The 19839-nt window shown below is 57.8% G+C and overlaps 1 protein-coding gene and 1 gene segment (V, D, J or C); one reads left to right on the top strand and one right to left on the bottom strand.

The window, feature by feature from the left end:
- The window catches only part of LOC135321365 (uncharacterized), a 95409-nt gene that overhangs the window by 70653 nt on the left and 4917 nt on the right, over positions 1-19839 (bottom strand). The window contains exons 1-3 of one of the 3 annotated variants that reach the window (XR_010381103.1): positions 15313-15669; positions 13808-13891; positions 11944-12725 (exon numbers count right to left, since the gene is read on the bottom strand). Coding sequence is in view for 1 of the 3 variants with exons in the window: in XM_064486362.1 (XP_064342432.1) it covers positions 3683-3779; positions 13808-13891 (181 nt within the window). In the remaining 2 variants the exon portion in view is untranslated. Of the gene's footprint in view, positions 1-3682; positions 3780-11943; positions 12726-13807; positions 13892-15312; positions 15670-19839 lie in introns of those variants that run through there. The other 2 variants (XR_010381104.1, XM_064486362.1) reach the window with 2 other exon arrangements.
- LOC135321363 (immunoglobulin heavy constant gamma 1-like) lies at positions 5926-11950 on the top strand. The segment is given in 7 exon segments: positions 5926-5943; positions 7466-7759; positions 8075-8110; positions 8235-8564; positions 8648-8968; positions 10339-10472; positions 10840-11950. Coding segments are annotated over 6 exon segments (1029 nt in total).

The raw sequence follows: 19839 nt of genomic DNA, 5'->3' as shown, positions 1-19839 counted from the left end.
CTTCGCCTGGCCGTGTGGGTGAGCTTCCCCCGTCAGGATCTGTGGCACCAAGTTCACCACACGGAGCAGAGGGAGGCGGCCCAGGCCAGCCAGCGCGTTCCAGAGCCACGTCCCGGCCCTCTCCGACCCTCTCCACGCCCTCGTCTCTGGCTGCTGCGCTTCTCAGTGAGGGGCTGGGGGACGCACACCTGACGGCAGCTTGTCAGCTGAGCTGGAGCCTCAGCCAAGGGACAGCCTTGGAGCAGGTGGGCCCTGGAAGAAGCCCCCGGGACACAGGAGACTGGGGCTCAAGAAGGTGGCTGTGCCCCCAGTCCCAGGTGAGTCCCCGGGAGGCACCCCATAAGTGAGGGTCCTTGGCTTCACACGGGGCAGAACTCAAGAGCAAGCCGTGGGTCAGGAAGAGTAGGTTACTCAGACAGAGGCACACTCCGCAGACAGAGCGCGGGCGTCTCGCTCAGCAGGGAGAGCGGCCACGCGGAGCGGGGGCGCTGGTTCCCATGGGCTCAGTAGCGTCGCATGCTAACTAGTGGGGGGATCGTTCCAGCCGCCTTGGGGAAGGGGCAGGGGGTCCCAGGACGTGGGCCACCACCCACTTGTTAGCCTTATGGCCAGCCTCAGAACTGTCCTGGCCCCTGTGGGCACGCCATTCACCAGGCTGGTATGTTACAACGAGCCGATAATGAAGCTCAAGGCCAACTGGAAGTCAACTCTTCCACCATCTTGGGCCTCAAGATCTATTGGGGGTTGAGTCTCCCACCGTCTCCGTGCTAATTGCTGTGTCATTCCTTTAATGGCGGTGCCCTGCCCCCTTCCCCCCTGTCCCACCCACGCAGCAGACCTCAGCGGCAGAGAAACCTGTGAGCCCCCGGGAGTGGTTTAGCACAAATCCTCTCCCGGGGCCGCAGCCTTCCATTGCTCCCTGACTCCTCTGGACCCCTCTCGCTCCCCACACCTTCCTCCAAGGGGAGCTGCGGGCTCCCGTGCCCATCAGCCGCCAGCCACTGGGATAACAGCGTCAGCACCCAGGGAACGGCGGGAGCAAGGCCCAGCCAGCGCCTTGGCCCCACGTTGGCTAACTCCGTCTGCGGCTCTCGCCCAGGGGCCGTCCTGCATTTCCTCCTCCTGGAAACTCACAGCCTCCCCACACTGGTCAACAGCTCCATCCTCCAAACACAGACTCAGCTCCTCTCCCTGCTCCAGCACAGGGCGCACCCGCCATGCTGCCATCGCCACCCGCCAAGCAGCCTGCCTGCCGTCCTGGTGGGTCTCAGCCCAGGCTGGTCTCTGCCGTGGGAGGTAGGGTGCAGCAGGAGTCAAGACACCAATCCCTACTCTGCCTCCGTCACACTCCATGTGATGGGCCTGGAGGGGCAGGCTTGAGTGTTACTGATGGCGCCCCAGTCATAAAACTCTGCTTGGACGGGGCACGGGGAGGGGGCTTTCTGATTAAAAGATGCAGGCTCAGGGAGCTGAGAAGTCAGGGGTGTGGCCCAGCAGGAGCCCCAGGAGCTGCCCTCCCGCCTACACGGTTCAGACGGATACCTCCAAGGAGACCGCTGGAGAAGGCAGTGCTGGGGGAGCCGCCTGCTGACACAGGCATGAGCTGAGCGTGGGGACCCGAGCCCTGCACACCTCCACACGGTCCGTCTAATCCATACAACATGGACGCAAGGGTCGTTTTGAGCTGCAGGCAATTAAAAAAGCAGACACAAGGCAATCTCTCCGCCTCCTGCCTTTTACAAGGCAAAGCAGGGCGATACCTGAGGACACAGCAGACCCTTATCAGCACCTGTCAGCGCCTGCCCTGCGAGCCTGCCTCACTCCCTCTCCCATTAACCCACGTACCTACCTTCCCCGCTACACTGACCAGAGACACAAAGTCCCTCTCTTTGCCTTCACCCTTGCCTACAACTCAAGTCCTTTAGTTCGGGTCTATACACCCAGTGTTAACCCCCTGCCCCCGTACTCATCCAGGGCACCCTCTGTTCCTATCTTCTAATCACTCTGGGAGATGCTTTTTTCAGAAACCTGAGGTGGAAGGGGGAACTGGCCCCCTCTTCTACAAGAGCAAGCCTCTCCCCGACCTGACAAGGGGCAAGCCAAGTCTGAGACTTCCTACGGTGAGAGCCCTGGCAAAGAGGAGGGAACGTGCACAGGGAGGTGTCCATCAGCCCTGCAGGAAGACAGCCAGGCAGCTTCCACCTCTAGCTACCTCCATCTGATCCCTGTCCAGCCGGTACTGGGAGTGCCAGGAGGCACTAGAGATCTGTGTTGAGGCAGGAGTGCAGAATGAAATGGGGATCTGAGCTGGGAGGACCACAAGGCACGGGAGATCTTAGCTGGGAGGACCAGGATGCACAGGAGACCATCTACAGCAACCAGCCCAGGAAGCCGCCTGCTCCCCACACGGCAGACCTGCAGGAAGTGAGACCTCTACCTCCAGTGAAAGTCCAAGAAGCCGAACAACCTGTAACAGCACCCCCATGCCCGGCAGGGGCGTGACCAATAACCGACAGCGTCCATCATTTTGTCCCTGCGTCCGGCTTAGGACCCACATGAGAAAGCCGGACGTGCCCCCAGCCATCACAGGGGCGCCTGCATCTCGTCCCTGGTCCAGCTTCCCCAGCCGACCGCCTCATCACGCACCCCGGAGCTCGCCCTTTTTCTCTAAAGAACCTTTCTATACACAGAAAATATTTTAATAGATTAACATACTATTTATTATACGCTATGCATACATGTATTAGAAACACATGTCACACACGTGTGTCTGTGTACAGTAACGCTGAACAGTACATACACGTAATAAAACCGCAAAGCTCTCCCGCGTCCCTGCCTGCCTGGAGGCTCTGCCAAGCCCGGTGCTGGGTGTGGACGCCCTGGCTGCACCAGCTCGGAATAATCAGGCTCTCCTTATCCTGTTAAAGCATTTTCAGCAACTTAGGAGACACAAGGTCTCATGACAGTGGCTCGCAGTCGCTGTTAAAAAGCAGCCCCAAATGCATCTTGGGACCTAGACACAAGCGGAGACGAAGGTGAAGGTGGCGGAGCGGGTCTGAGCAGGGGCGGTGATCCCCGGAGGAAGCGAGCAGAGCAGGGGTGGCGGGCGGTCCTGTGGGGCCCAGCAGAGCACCTGGGCTGGACTCCACTCTGTGCAGGCCGGAAGGGGCGCAGCACGCATGTCGCCCACCCAGCCCTTGTAGGACACGTGCCCGGGAAGCCCCCTTCCCCACCCGCGGCTCTTCTGAAGTGGGCACTGCATTATCCCCCAGGGACCCTGATGCTGCAGGCACAGAACAGCCCAGGGGTGCGCACGGGGCTTGGAGTGAGCTGCGGCACTCCCAGCCAGCAGAAGCTGAAGGTCCCCACCCCACTCCTGGGGCACATGCAGCGGTGGAGGGCCTGCGCGCTATTGCTCAGCCAGACAGCCTTCTTCCAGCCCCAGAGACCACCGTGAACTCTGCAGCACAGAAGACAGCTGCTGTTGGGGAAACAGCTTCCCTCTGACCTTGCGTGTTACACCGCCCTGCGGTCAGAGATGGGGGACAGGGATGCGGCCACGGATGGAGGGAGAGAAGAGGCTTGGACCCAGAGGAAGACAGCCGCCCACCCAAGAGGCCGTGCTGGCAGGCGGACAGGACAAAGCTGGGGTTAGGCTGCGGCCTGTGCCCACCGCACTCACCAGAGAGGAGAGAGGTGACCACTGGCCCTGGGAGGACCGGGGGCTCAGGGCGGAGGCCGGGTACCCCAGGCAACAGCCAGACAAGCGGGCAGCACCCCTGTGGGAGGTAGGGAACAGGTGACCGCCGAGACTCCCACTCTCAGCCCAAGGTCCCAGGACACCACTCGCCCCACCCCCAGGCATCTATGTGAGGCGCCTCTGCTGAGTCTGGACTCCCCCAGGTCATCTGAGACAGAAACCACCCAGAGAAAAGGGAACTTCAGGAAGCAGGCAGTGCCACCGGTTTCAGTCCTGTTCTTAGTGTTCGCAGGGTTGCGGGCAGTCAGCTCACATCTACGGGAATCCAGCTACGAAATCCTAGGAACTGGGGCTGCAGGCACAGAGATCGGCCTGGAGGAGCGCAGGTGCCTGGGGCCAGAGGAGGGAAGGGGTGGCGGCAGCACGGAGACCCAGGCTGCAGGGGAGCCACCTCCATGGCTTCCACCTTCGGTGAGTGCAGCCCAAGAGGAGCAGGGGCAGAGGGAGCGCAGGGGGCATTGGAGGGGAGGCCCCACCTCAGGGACCCCACAAGGCTCCAGGAGCAGCTGAGGTGAAGGCTGGGAGCTGGTGGGCACAGGCAACCGGCCCACCACCTGGAAGGTCCAGGGACCAGGGGAGACTTCTGGGGACACTGGGGACACAAAAGAGGGTTAAGGTACCCAAGGACGAGAAGCCCTGCTGGGAGGGCACCAGTGTGGGTCTCCAGGGAGAAAAGCCATCCCTGCTGGGAGGGCACCCGGGTGGGACTCCAGGGAGAAAGTCAGCCCTGCTGGGAGGGCACCAGGTTGGGACTCCAGGGAGAAAGTCAGCCCTGCTGGGAGGGCACCAGGGTGGGACACCAGGGAGAAAAGCCAGCCCTGCTGGGAGGGCACCAGGGTGGGACTCCAGGGAGAAAGTCAGCCCTGCTGGGAGGGCACCAGTGTGGGACTCCAGGGAGAAAAGCCAGCCCTGCTGGGAGGGCACCCGGGTGGGACTCCAGGAAGAAAAACCAGCCCTGGGGATAACACAGGTTTCAGGGTGTGGAGCGGAACTAGGCTGAGGGCTCTGCGTTGACCCAGAGGGTCAGAGGCTGCCAAGGGCCAGCACCAGGGACAAAGGTCAGGGAGGCTGAATGTAAGAGGGGGCAGAACACCTGGAGGTCAAGGAGGGCAGCCCCAGGCGCTCTGAAATCACATGGAGCTCGTGCACATGAGCAGAAGCCTGGGGGTGGACGGGGGCCAGAAGCTAACTTGGAGTTCAAGAGAAGATGGAGCTGGTGCAGGTGAGAGGCCACTGAAGGGCAGGAGGGCAGGGGGAAAGCCTCAGGGGTTCAAGGGAGCTGGTTGAGCTTGTGCAGGGGAGAAGAGGGCTGGAAGGGCTGGGAGCTGCCCTGAGGGGCTCCAGGAAGGAGGTTGAGCTTGTGCAGGTCAGCAGAGGGCTAGGAGGGCAGGAGGAAAGCCCCAGGGGCTCCAGGTTGCATTCAGAGCTTCCGCCCGTAGGCTGGGGGCAGGCAGGTACAGGACTGCCCTGAGGAGCTCCAAGGAGCTGGTAGAGATTGTATTGATGAACAAGGGGCTGGGAGGGCAGGGGGCAGCCCCAAGGGTTCCAGGGCACAGGTTGAGCGTCTGCAGGGGAGCAGAGGGCTGGGTGGGCAGAGGGCAGCACCAGTGGTTCCTGGTAGCAGGTTGAGCTTCAGAGGGGAGCAGACGTCTTTGAGGGCAGGGAGCAGCCCCAGGGGATCCAGGGAGCAGGTTGAGCTTCTGCAGAGGAGCAGAGGGTTGGGAGACCAGAGAGCAGCCACAGGGTCTCCAAGGAGCAATCAGAGCTAGTACCTGTAGGCTGGGGGCAGGCAGGTACAGGACTGCCCTGAGGAGCTCCAAGGAGCTGGTAGAGCTTGTATTGGTGAACAAGGGGCTGGGAGGGCAGGGGGCAGCCCCAAGGGTTCCTGGGAGCAGGTTGAGCTTCTCCAAGGGAGCAGACCTTTGTGAGATCAGGGGACAGCCCCGAGGGGCTCGAGGGAGCAGGTTGAGCTCGTGAGGGTCAGCAGAGGCCTCGGAGTGCAGGGGGCAGCCCCAGGGGCGCCAGGGAACAGATTGTGCATATGCAGGGGAGCAGAGGGCTGGGAGGGCAGGGGGCAGCCCCAGGATTTCCAGGAAGAAGGTTGAGCTTGTGCAGGTGAGAGGAGGGCTGCAAGGGCAGGAGGCAGCCCCAGGGCATCCACGGAGCAGCTTGAGCTTGTGCAGGTGAGCGGAGGGCTGGGAGGTCAGGGGGCAGCCCCAGGGGCTCCAGGGCACAGGGTGAGCTTTGCATGGGTGCGGAGGGCAGGGAGGGCAGGGCGCAGCACCAGGAGTTCCAGAGAGCAGGTTGAGCTTCTGCAGTAGAGTAGAAGCCTGGGAGGTCAGGGAGCAGCCCCAGAGGCTCCAGGGAGCAGGTTGAGCATGTGCAGGGGAGCAGAGGGCTGGGAAGGCAGGGAGCAGCCCCAGGGGTTCCAGGGAGCAGGTTGAGCTTATGCAAGTGAGCGGAGGGCTGCGAGGGCAGGGGGCAGCCCCAAGGGGATCCAGGGCACAGGTTGAGCGTCTGCAGGGGAGCAGAGGGCTGGGTGGGCAGAGGGCAGCACCAGTGGTTCCTGGTAGCAGGTTGAGCTTCTACAGAGGAGCAGAGGGTTGGGAGACCAGAGAGCAGCCACAGGGTCTCCAAGCAACAATCAGAGCTATGACCTGTAAGCTGGGGGCAGGCAGGTACAGGACTGCCCTGAGGAACTCCAAGGAGCTGGTAGAGCTTGTATTGCTGAACAGGGGGATGGGAGGGCAGGAGGCAGCTTAAAGAGGTCCAGGAAGCCAGTTGTAATTGTGAGAATGAGCAAAGGGTCCACACAACAGCGGGGCTCCCCTGTAGCTAGCGGATTAAAGCCCAGACCTAAGGTACAGCCACACGAGGAGCTGAGCCAGGTTGACGGCTGTGGGGATGGTCAGAGGGGCCACGGCTGCTCCTGGCCAGTGTCTCCTGGGACAAGGGTCTCAGAGGCTGCCAGTGAGCAGGGGGCTGAGGTCAGAGGACAGGGACATGGGAGCCACAAGCTGGGGTGGCGTCAGGGGCCCAGGTGTGAGGGGGAAGTGAGCTGAGGGGCTCCAGCTGGAGGACCAGAAGAGGGACAGGAGCTCCCCGAGGCACAGACTCGGCACCCTGGCTAAGGCCACAGGGATGAAAGGGGAGGGGCCAAGGAGGAGACCTGCAGGGCCAGGGTCCAAGGGGGCCAAGGGCCAGGGGGGCCAGGGGCCAGGGCCCAGGTGCTCTGGCTGCAGAGCTGACCCAGAAGACACGGGCACGGAGGGCAAAGAGCAGGCCAGGCAAGGGGCCACGAGCAGGCTTCTGGGTGGTGGAGGCCCACCACGCCAAGGAGAGGCCCACACACCCAGGGCAGGGCCGGGCTGGGGCAGCAGGACAGTGAGCTCAGGGGACCAGCGGATGCTGGCCGGGAGCAGGCAGCACTGGTCAGGACTCAGACACAGGGCTCAGTCAGGCCAGGCACTTGCAGGAGGTCAGGGACCTAGGGGGCTGTCACCCAGGAGATCTCCCAGCGCTGACACACAGCTGCAGAGGCACGAGGCCCTGGGTGGTGAGGGCCCTGCCGGCCAGCTGCTTTGCAGACATTCTGGAAGCACGTGGGCGCTGGGCTCAGGGGTGCCCAGACCTGGGCTCGTGACACCCTGCCTGGACCCTCCCAGGGGTGAAGCCCTGGTGGTCACACGGCCTGCTTTCTTGCAGCCTCCACCAAGGCCCCATCGGTCTATCCTCTGACTGCTAGATGCGGGGACACGCCTGGCTCCACGGTGGCCTTCGGCTGCCTGGTCTGGGGCTACATCCCTGAGCCAGTGACAGTGACCTGGAACTCGGGTGCCCTGTCCAGCGGCGTCCACACCTTCCCGTCAGTCTTCATGTCCTCGGGGCTCTACACCCTCAGCAGCTTAGTGACTCTGCCCACCAGCAGCTCGACCGGCAAGACCTTCTTCTGCAACGTAGCCCACCCGGCCAGCAGCACCAAGGTGGACAAGCGTGTGGGTAAGTAGACAGGCCTCAGGGCGGGCGTCCACTCCCAGACAGGACCGAGGTCAGCCCTCCGCCCGGCTTGAACCACATGCCAGGATGGCGACCTCTGCCCAGAGTATCAGAGGAGGAGCGGTCTCCTCGCCTGAAGGCCTCCCAGGCTATGTGAGGGGTCCTCTGGGTGTTTCTATCAGGTCCAAGGTGGGCACAGGATGCACACCTCTACCGCACATAGCTGGTGCTGGACCTGCCAAAATCTATCCCTGACTTATGCCGCCCCAACAGACCTTTCGCCCTCACCCAGAAACCTCCTGTCTGATTCCTTTGCAGAACCGCATGGAGGATGCCCGTGTCCCAAATGTCCAGGTGAGTCAGACAAGCCACTCCCTCTTTAACAAGGAGGTGGCCACAGCCCTGGCGTGCTCGGAATACATGTGTCCTGGAGAAGGCTGGTCCAGGAGCTAACTGCCCACCCTGTCTTCCCTGCCAGAGCCTGAGCTCCCGGGAGGGCCCTCCGTCTTCGTCTTCCCCCCAAAACCCAAGGATGTCCTCTCCATTTCTGGGAGGCCCGAGGTCACGTGCGTTGTGGTGGACGTGGGTAAGGAAGACCCCGAGGTCAATTTCAACTGGTACATTGATGGCGTTGAGGTGCGAACGGCCAACACGAAGCCAAAGGAGGAACAGTTCAACAGCACGTACCGCGTGGTCAGCGTCCTGACCATCCAGCACCAGGACTGGCTGACGGGGAAGGAGTTCAAGTGCAAGGTCAACAACAAAGCTCTCCCGGCCCCCATCGAGAGGACCATCTCCAAGGCCAAAGGTGGGACGGACAACGGGCGCGGGAGGGTCCTGTGGGGCTGCTTGGAGTGACCGTCGGGCTCACAGACACGCCTGTCCCCACAGGGCAGACCCGGGAGCCGCAGGTGTACACCCTGGCCCCACACAGGGAAGAGCTGGCCAAGGACACCGTGAGCGTAACCTGCCTGGTCAAAGGCTTCTACCCAGCTGACATCAACGTTGAGTGGCAGAGGAATGGGCAGCCGGAGTCAGAGGGCGCCTACGCCACCACGCTGCCCCAGCTGGACAACGACGGGACCTACTTCCTCTACAGCAAGCTCTCGGTGGGAAAGAACACGTGGCAGCGGGGAGAAACCTTCACCTGTGTGGTGATGCACGAGGCCCTGCACAACCACTACACCCAGAAATCCATCTCCCAGTCTTCGGGTAAATGAGACTCACCCCGGCACCCCAGCGAACACCCCTCCCCGAGGCCCTCAGGGTCCAGCACGGATGCCTGAGCCCCACCCCTGTGTACATAACTCCCGGGCCAGCATGAAATAAAACACCCAGTGCCTCCCTGGGGCCCTGCAACCCTGTCATGGTTCTTTCCGAGCAGAGCTCCTGCGCTCTCAGGGCCTGCGGGAGGCGGGGGCAGGCCAGGCTCTGAGGACAAACTTGGTGCCATCAGGGAACTGGGGGTGACACGAGGCAAGGGATGGGGTCTGCCAGAGGCATCAGCTCCCCAGGGTCCAGCGTCCGGCCAGCACCTACTCAGGCAGGACTGTGTAGAGGGGATCTGGTAGAGCCCCCCAAGGAACTTCAGGGAAATGAGTGCCCAGATATTCCCCTCTGTCCAAGCCCAACTGTGGGACAGTGGCAAGTCCTTGTGCCCGCAGTTCCTGTCCCCGGGGCCTAGAGAAACAACGTGCTGACACCCTGTCAACATGGGAGCCACGCCTGGCCGGCGATGGGGGCACAGGCCTCCTGCTCCCAGGACACACAGAGATCAGGCCCCACCCTCCCGTAGGCGAGGTGCTCGGGGCCATATCTGTACACTCGAGGGGACACTCACCCAGACTCGTAGGAAAAAAGCCCTCTCATGGAGCACACCAGCCTGCACACCCCTCGTCCACCTGCAAACTCACGCACACACACGTGCCTGTGCAACTGCACACAAGCGCACAACCACAAAACTGCACACAAGCCAGCCTTGCTCACTGGGTCCTCAATGGGGTACCCGCCCAGGGCCAGAACAGAGCCTGGAGCCGGGTCTCGTGAACCCTCTGTGGACACCAGCTTGGTCCCCACTCCTCAAAGCCCCAGCAGCACTGACCACAATGGCCAGCTCAGACCCCCACCCCTCTTCTCCCCAGGACACCTGCACCCCCTCCTCAACACACAGAGACCCAACACCCCACTGGTCCCTAGCACGCCCACCCAACCCCCTCGGGCACACAGGGACACCCCAAGGTTGCCTCCGCCCTTCCCTGCAGTAGTACCCACCACAGACCTGCTCTGCAGACCCCTGCCGTCTAGGCCTGGCCTCCAGTGGGAGGGAAGGCAGGGGTCAGGGCACCCTCTCCCAAGAGGACCCCATGAAAGGCACCGCAGAGGAGTGGATGAGGGACCCCCACGGGCCAGGCTTACATATGGCCCAAGGGGTCCGGCCAAGACTGAGGCCCAATCTGGAGGAATGGGGGACACGAGGTCAGTGCCCAGGGATTGACCTCAGGGAACCATTGATCCAGCCCCCCAGGGGGATACAAGTGCCCCACCCGCCCTGTCACACAGCTGACCACCCCCTCCCTGTCCAGAGCCACTCCTGGAGGAGGAGAGCTGTGCCGAGGCCCAGAGCGGGGAGCTGGACGGGCTGTGGACCACCATCTCCATCTTCATCACCCTCTTCCTGCTCAGCGTGTGCTACAGCGCCACAGTGACCCTCTTCAAGGTGGGCGGGCCAGGCCAGCTGTCCTGCTGTCCTCACACAGTGCCCCTTCCCTGTCCACTCCCTGTCCCTCCCTGTCCCTCCCTGTCCCCTTCCTGTCCCCTCACAGTCCCGTCACTGTCTCCTCACTCTCCCCTCTTGTCCTTTCTGTCCACTGTCTGTCCTTCTCTGTCTCTCCAGTCCATTCTGTTCTCTCACTGTCCCTCTCTGTCCCTGTCGGGACCTCGCTGTCCGTAGCTATGCCCACGCAGTCCTCGCGCCACCCCACCGGAGCACACTCGCGGCCGGCAGTCCCCGGGCTGGGAGGCCAGGTCCTTGGGGGAAGCTGGCATGGGGGCCCCGGCTGTGCTCACACCCGCCGTCCCTGCAGGTGAAGTGGATCTTCTCCTCGGTGGTGGAGCTGAAGCGGACGATCGTCCCAGACTACAGAAACATGATCGGGCAGGGGGCCTAGCGTGTCCTCTGGGGGTGTCCACGGACACCCCAGGCCCCAGAGGTACCCCGATCATCGCTCCGAGCTGCTCAGCCACTACTCCGCCCGCTGCCCTGCCAGCTCTGAACTCTCGGCCATGTTCACCCGCACCTCCATCCTCCGACCTCACGGCCACCACCGACCACACCCTGCACCCTGACCACCTTCAGGGGACCAAGTGGACAGCAGGTGCTACCACCAACCTGAGCTGAGGGGTCTGCCTGTCCTCACCGGGAGTGCCCGGGGCACCCTGGGGTTCCTCTGGACGAGCAGGAAGATGGCATCCCGGGGCAGTGGGCACGGCCCGCTCTCTGTGGACACTCTCGGGCCTGGTGACCAAGGACGGTTCCAAAAAGGAGGCACACTGTGTGAGATATCTGCTGGAACAGTGCTGCCCCGGCCGACCTCACTCAGCAGGGAAGCCTCTGGATGTGCCACCAACGTTCAGCCAAGTACTCACCTCTGAGAAGGGCCTGGGCCCATGGCCCCTACAGCAGCCAGCTCTGCCAGGAAGGGGGTGACGTTTCCTCGCCAGAGTTTCCCAGAGACGGGCCTGGAGACCAGGTCCCCCACGGGCAGAACGCAGCCTTGCTAGACAGAGCAAGAAGGACACTGGCAAAAAGGGCACTGGCCTCAGCCACCCTATCCCGTGGCCAGCGGCCTGAGACAACTTCAGCAGGAGCACTCTGCACTGGGCAGTGTGGTGAGAGGCGAGCCCCGGGAGGAGGGAGCCCGACAGCCTGGCGTCCCGGCCCCAGACCCCTGGGCCTCTCCTGTCTTCTCCCTGGATGGGGAGGGGCAGGCCCCACTGCCGGGTGGTGGCGGGGGAGGGGGGGCGCTACAGCCAGAGGTCACGCCAGGCCTGGCTTGGGAAGCTGTGCATCCTTTCTAAACGTCTGGCGCCCACGAACTTACTGCGCTGTTTATCTTTGGTTGGGTTTTTTGTTGGGAGACTCTGGCTTGTCATGTTTTGGGTTGTTCAGACAATAAAGCATCCTTTACCATTCCATAGCTCTCTGGGAATTGCTCTGTGTTGCGGCCCCTCCCCTGGTGCCTCCGCAGCCTGGCCGCCCTCCACACCCTCCCAGCCCCAGGCCCCAGCTCTCCCCCCACCACACCCATCCCTGGGGTTCCCTGGGGGCGCGGAGTCAGCAGCAAGTCCCAGGTGTCGGACGCCTGGTCAGCACGGCTGCTGTAACACGCAGCACAGTCGGGTTGGAACCACAGAAATGATTGTCTCCCGTCCTGGAGCGGCACGTCCCAGGTCGAGGAGCGTGAGGGCCACTGTGCCCACCGGCTGCCAAGGCTGCAGGGCCGGAGTCAGGACTCGGTCCTCCTGGGAGGCCAGACCCTGAGCTCCAGTCCGTCCTGGTGGTTCCATCTCAAAGGAACAGTCTCAGGTCCCGGGTTGTAGGAGACACAGCACTCCCCAGAGGGCAGACACAGGAGACACAGCTGTCTGCCCTTCGCAGGAAATGCTCCAGGAAACGGAGGCCAGCGCCTGGTCAGGGTTGGCTCTGCTGGGCGATCCAGGCCAGCACTACTGGAGAGCTCAGTCATCCACGGGACACCGCCCGGGGCGGCTGGACATTGTCCAAGTGTCTGTGTGAGCCTTTCAGTGTGTCAGGGCAGAGGGGGCGAAATCAATGTGCCGAGTCTGTGGCTCCACGGCCCCAGGGGAGGCCAGCAGGACAGGCTCCTGGCAGGGAGCTGGGACCAGCACTGAGTGTCTGTCAGTAAAGCCACAGCACCCCAGGGACATTGGGAAGGGCCATTCCAGCTTCCTGTGGCGGAAAGACAGACAGACAGACAAACAGAGAGACAGAGGAAGACAGAGAATTTTATGCAGGAAAGGGACTGCTCACTCCAGTGGGCTCCGCACCAAAGACGGTGAGGCCATGGGGCGGGCAGCCAGGTCCAGGAGCATCGCCGGCCCTCAGGGACCCTGCCAGGCGTGAGGACACTGGGCACCCTCTGCCTCCAGGGTGCTCCGGAAACCATCCTGGGGGTCTCCCCCACTCGCAGTCTCCCTCACACGGAACACCTAACCAACAAGCTGAACATGCCTATGGTCCCTGCAGCCTGCCCGGCCCCAGGCCCTGCCCCTCACCTCCATCCCCTGGACCACGGATCTGCCTCCAGCCAAACATTCCCATGGGGACACCAGGACGGTCGATACCGGGCTGGCCCCACGGGTCCTCGAGGAGCACCAGTCCCAGAACAGCTACCCCCCACCAGGCCTGAGGGCCCCGTCCTGACCCTGGGGAAACACCAGGCCACAGCGCATAACCCATGCACAACCCCTCCTGGGCTCCTAGAAGCCAAGTGGCCGACGCCTTCCCTTGAGCCCCTGGGTCAGCACCGGTGTGAGCCTAAAGTCAGCTTCCTGCTGCTCCTGTCCCCTCGGGGCCCTGCCCCGGGCAAGACCTCCGACGCACTCCTGTCAGTGTCTCACCTCTCCTGACTGCACCCCCATCTCACACACACACACACACACACAAACACACACACACACACACACACCCTGGGCTGCCACCCCACTGCGCCTCTGGGCCCCCACCAGGTGCCCCCTCCTCCTGCACTCCAAGGGGAACGTCTGCCACTCTGAGCTTTGAAAACCTGCATTGCTGTCCGTGTGTGGTGTCCGTGGATGTGGAGAAAAGAAACCCTTGTGCACCGTTAGTGAGGGCATAAAATGGCATTACCGTTGTGCAAAACGGTTTGGAAGCCCCTCAGAGAAATTTCAGAAACAACTACCACACTTGCAGCAATCCCACTGCTTACAATAAACCCGAGCGAACAGGCAACAGGTCTTAAAGAGGCACTTGAACACCCACTTCCCAGCAGCTCCGTTGACAATACCTACCACGAGGCGGGAACGCGAGTGTCCTTCCGTGGATGGACAGATGAGCACGATGTGGGCTGAGCGTACAATGGAACAGCACTGCCCCTGAAGAAAGAGGAACAGTGTGACGTGTGTGACAGCACGGGGGCACCTGGAGGACATCGGAACGCGTACCGTGAGCCAGGGGCAAGACGGTGAATCGTGTGCGATTCCACTTGTGTGAGCGATTACGAGTGGCCGCATTCCCAGAAAGAGAAAACACAGAAGAGGCTGCAGCCGGGGGAGAACGGGGGGTGTTGTTTACGGGCATAGGGTATCACACGTAAAGACGGGGAGAGTTATGGAGACGCAGGTGGTCGTGATTACACTTTATGAATGTACTCACTGTCCCCAAGACCCGGAGAAAGGTGTAACATGATACACTTCCTTAGGGGCAACTCCTATTCTTTTACCACGATAAAAAAACCTTTTAAGCGGGAGAAATCTAACCCATTCAATAACATCTGAACGCCTTCAGGAAGACCTGGAGCCTGTGTCCCTCCCTGTGGAAGAAACCGGCTGCAGCAGGTTGCAGCTGCACACCTGCCTGGCCCAGGGCTGACCCCCTGCGGAGGCCGGCAGACACCGTGGGAGCAGCGTCTCCACGCTGACGGCGTGAGGGGGCAGGGCAGTGACAACGTGCACGGCTGCAGCACAGCCCCCCAGCCAAAGGACGGCTCCTACAGTTTGCTCTCCAACAGGTGTAAACTTCTCTTCTGAACAACCCTAACCTAGAGACACACAAAGGGAAGGGAACGCTAGGAAAGCTGCTCACGCCTTAGCTAACCTGACGTAGAACAAGGACAGCACAACCCACTGCGTGTCGGCCACCGTGGACCACGTTAAGCTTCCCGATTAAAAGGCAGCAATACACTTTGCGTTTCCACCTAACGCAGGGAAATTACCTCAGATGTAATATAAAATTGCCAACCCTCCTCCAGGAAAGGCTTGAACTCCCATTGCCCATCTTACGTATCTTCGGCTGATGTTCACTTCTCGTGTTGATGAATAACCTCCGTCTTGGGTGTCCTGCAGCTTATATGCTGAGGTATGTAGCATCACCACTAGCACGTCTTATGTCAGACGGAAGAGGGTGGGGGCGGCCGCTACAGGTTGGTTATGAGAGAAGGAGACGGAGACGGTGAGGTAGAAGGACACAGAGCACATTCACATTACATCTACATGTGGACCACGTCTCACTGGAGAAAAATGGAGACTGGCAGAGAGACTCCTGTACAGCCAAGGCGCTGAAGAAAGGTCCACGAGGAGTCACGTAGGGAGGGAAGAGAGGTACTCGGTTTGGAGCGCAGCCTCGAGGAGGGGACCCGGGACGGGGAGACACGTCATGGGCCCGGAGGTCTTCCCTGGGGAGAGGGCAGCTTGAGAGCGTTAGTAATATGAATGCTAACCAAGTTAGGGAAAAGAACAGATGAAAACAGTTTGAACCTTCACAGGGACCAGGAAAATATAAAAAGAGAACCACTCACCAGAGGGGTACAATAGCTAAAACTTAAAACACTGGAAGGGGCGAACAGGGGACTAGGTGACACCGGAGACCCCACGTGACCTGGAAGACAGAACCATGGGAATTACCCAGTCAGAACTACAAAAGGAAGAACAACTTTTTTAAAATTGAGAGCAGTTTAAGGAATCTATGGAACTACATCAACTGTCCTAACATTGGCATGATCGGGCTCCCAGAAGCAGAAGAGAGAGAGAAAACAGTTGAAAATGTACTTAATGAAATTATGGCAAAAACTCACCAACCATGAAGAAAGAGAGACATTTCCAGGCGTAGGAATCACACAGTCACAAACAAACAGAACCCACAGAGACCCACACCAGGACACGTCACAATTAAATTGGCAAAAGTTAAGGATAAAGAGAGAATTCTGAAGACAGAAAGAGAACAACACTGTCACGGACAAGGAACTGCCACAAAGTTAGCAGTTGATTTTTCTGCAGAAACTCTGCAGACCAGACGGGAGAGGCATGATCTATACAAATGCTGAATGGAAAATACCTACAATCTAGGAGGAGGTGTCACCCCGCAAATTTGTCGTTTACACCGGAAGGAGAGACAAGAACTTCCCAGGCAAGCAAACACTGGAGCAGTTCATCAACCCTCAGAGACACGTCAAAGGTCTTCCTGGAGGGGAACACACAGGCTATTGCAAGATGCAAGAATTTACAGCAAAGGCAAATCCCACTAAAAGGCAAATTAAAGCCTGAGGGCCATCAACTAAATAAGCAAAAGATTAAAAGATAAAATACATAAAATTAACTGTGACTGCAGTAAACAGCAGTTCACAGGAAGAAGTAAAATATAACATCAAAAAAACGGGGGGCTCACAGAGGGAACTAAAAAAAAAACAAACAGACATGTGAAAAGCTGCTCACATTCCTAATCATTAGGGAAATGTAAATCAAAACCAAAATCAGATGTCACCACAAAGACTACAAGTAAGAAATATTGGTGAAGAGATGGGGTAAACGGAACCCTTGTCGCTGTTAGCAGGAGTGCAAATTGGTGCAGCCTCGGGGGAAAACAGTAAGGAGTATCCTCAAAACAACTAAAGACAGAACTATCACACGCTCCAGCAATTCCACTCCTGCCTATACATCCGAAGGAAACAAAAACAAGAATTTGAAAAGATACATGCACCCCAAGGTACATAGCAACTGTATGAACAGGAGTCAGCATACGGAAGCAACACAAGTGTCTGTCGGCAGAAAATGGATACAGGTGGTACGATGTATACGCACGACGGAATAATGCTCAGCCGTGCAGAAGAATGATTTCTGCCGTTTGTGACATTGGTGGTTCTCTGCAGTATGAGGCTTAGTGAAGTAAGTCAGACAAAGGCAAATGCTCTACGATATCACTTGTATGTGGAATCTAAACATTAATAGAAGTGAATAAATATAACAACAGGAAAACAGACACACAGATAGACAGATCAAATTAGTGGTTACCCGCGTGGAGAGGAGAGGGGGAAGGGGCTACGTAAGGACAGGGAATTAACAAATACCAACTACTATGTATAAAATACATAGGCTACTAGGACTATTGCACAGCACAGGGAGTATAGTCAGTGCTTCTAATAACTTCAACTGGAATGTAGTCTCTAAAAGAATTGAATCACCATTTGGTATGCTGTCCACCTGAAACTAATGTAACGTTGTCAATGAAGTGTATTTAACTTAAGTATATGTACATACACAAATTCATATCAAACTAAGGAACCATCTTCAAATTCCACCCACCACACTGGGGATCAATCATGCTTCTCTGTGGGGCAGGACTCCAAGACATTGGGCCAAGAAGACGACTCAGGTTACGAAAATGGACATGGCTCCTGCCCCGAGACACACGAGGTCTTGGGACGCTGGTCCAGACTGCGTTCTTTCTCTGAAACTACCTTACGTTACGTGAGGCTCATTTGCTGTCCATGAGGCCTTTTCCACGTCAGACAGTGACTGAGCCATGTGTGTGCCCAAGGCCTTCCAGGCCGCTGTCCGTGGTCCTGACTCGGACTAGCAGGCTCTCTCAGCTACTGTCCATGGTTCTGCTTCTGCTGCTCTGCACGGGGTAATGATATTTTTAGATTAAACACACTTTGCCCTTTTAGGGTAGTTTTAGGCTAACAGATACGTTGAGCAGAAAGTCACAGAGTTCCATAACTTCCAGTGCCCCCACACGTACGCCCAGTTTCACCTATTATGAACATCTATCTCCAGTGTGCTACACTTGTCAGAAATGATGAGCCAACTTAATACATTATGATTAACTGAAGCCCATAGGCAACACCATGGCTCACTATCATCTGCACAGTTCTATGAGTTTTGACAAACGCATGGTGTCATTTGCATCCAGAAGCCCCGAGGCTGCTGTCCATGGAACTGCCTCGATCAGGTACACTGTTCAGACTGCTGCCCATCGGTCCACCATTTCAGCAACACACAGTACAATTTCACTGCCTTAAGACCCCCTGTACCTCACCTCCTCATTTCCCACCCCTCCCACACAAACTCCTGGCAGCCACTCATCTTCTCATTGCCTCCATAGATGAGCTCCTTCAAATACCGTGTAGTAGGAATCTCACAGACAGTATAGCCTTCTCCGGTTGGCTCCTTTCACTTAGCAATGTGCATTTTCATTTCCCCATGTCCTTTTGTGCCTCAATGGCTCATTTCTTCTTCTTTTTGAATGGTCATTTCTTACTTTGGGGGACTATGGGAGGGTAATTAATTTTTCTTAATGGAGATACTGGGGATTGAAGCAAGGACCTCATGCATGCTAAGCACACGCTCTATCATTGATCGATACCGTCCCCCCATTTCTTCTCCTATTAACTTCTTTTTTCAACAGCTTTATTGAGGTACAATTGATACACAAAATAAACGCATATATTCGAGGTACACCTGAGATTGCACAAATGCAGACACCTGTGAAACCATCATTACTGTCAAGGTAGTCGATATATCCATTCTTCTAGAAGTTTCCTTGTGCTCTGGGTCTATTGGGATGGGGGGAGGAGCACACGTATGTGAAGAACATTTATCATGAAATCTACTCTCTTAACAAATATCTGGGTGCACAATGCAGTGTTGTAAACCGTAGGCACAATGTTACACACAGAGCCTCGGAATAGAACTCATTTTGCATAACTGGAAATTTATACCTATTGAATCACAGCAGAATCAAAGAATATCACCACAGAAAATCAATGAAGCACAAAAGAAAGAAGCAAGAAGGAATAGAGGAACAAATTAACTATAAGACAGACAGAGAACTATTAAAAACAACAGTGATAATAGGCCTTTCCCTGCCACAATTACCTTAAATGTAAATGGATTAAATTATCAGAGCAAAAGATAGAGAGCGGCTGAGTGGATAACAAGCAAGGTCCAAATCTGTGCCATCACAAGGGACTCACTTTAGGTTTAAGGACACATGTAGGCTGGACATGAAGGGATGGAAAAAGGTACTCCATGAGAAAGGCAAACAAAAGGAAGCAAGGATGGGTACACTTGGACAAAATAGACTTGAAGGTAAAAACAGTCATAAGACACCCAGAAGGACGCTATACAATGATGAAAAACTCAATTCTTCACAGACGGCTTCGTCCTTTTTATTCTGAAATCCTATCCCACTGTCTGGATGCATCCACTCACCTACTGAGGGACATCCTGGGCGCATCCAAGTTTGAGTTAAGCTACGAACAAAGCATCTGCAGACGTTTATAAACCATAAACATCGCTGCACAGTTTTGGGGTGGACATGAGTTTTCAGCCCATTTGAACAGGTGAGTATCTAGGAATGCAGTTGCTGGGTTGTATGGCAAGATTAGGTTTAGATTTTGGAGAACCTGCCGAGCTCTCCTGCAGACGGGCTCTTCCGTTTTGCACCCACCCGCAGCGGAGGAGGCCTCCTGCTGCCCCACACCCTCACCAGCGTTGGGAGGTGCCGGGTTTCGGTGTTGCTTCTGGACGTCCACCGTTCTAACAGCTGCGTGGTGGTCTTACTTGTTTTCACTTACAGGCTCCAGCGACGTAGGACGTGGAGGAAACTTGCGCTTCCTTCTCTGCATCTGTGAGTCTTCCCAGGTGACAGGTCTGTCCAGGGCTTTTAGTCACTTTTAACTGGGTTGTTGCTTTCCTTGTTGCTGACTTTTAACAGTTCTCTGCATATTTCGGACACGAGTCCTTTATCAGATACGAGGTTTGCAGATGTGTGATTCTCCCAGTCTCTGGCCTGCCTTTCATTCTCTCGACAGTGTCTTCCACAGGCAGGCATTTTCCACTTCAGTTAAGTTCAGCTAGTGACTTCTTTTTCGTGGAATGCGCTTTTGGTGTTGTACCTCCTGGCTCTTCGCCGAACTCAAGGTCACCTAGATTCCCATGGTTCCGTTCTTTGCGTTGAGGTCAACGACCCACTGTGAGTCAACTTCATGACCACTGTGAGTATGTGCCTCAGCTCGTTTCCTGCTGGGATGCAGGTGCTCCACCAC

The sequence above is a fragment of the Camelus dromedarius genome, chromosome 5 (assembly GCF_036321535.1).
Source record: "Camelus dromedarius isolate mCamDro1 chromosome 5, mCamDro1.pat, whole genome shotgun sequence".
Lineage (NCBI taxonomy): Eukaryota > Metazoa > Chordata > Mammalia > Artiodactyla > Camelidae > Camelus > Camelus dromedarius.
Note: the sequence above shows the minus strand (reverse complement) of the source record. Positions and strands in the feature narration are given on the sequence as shown.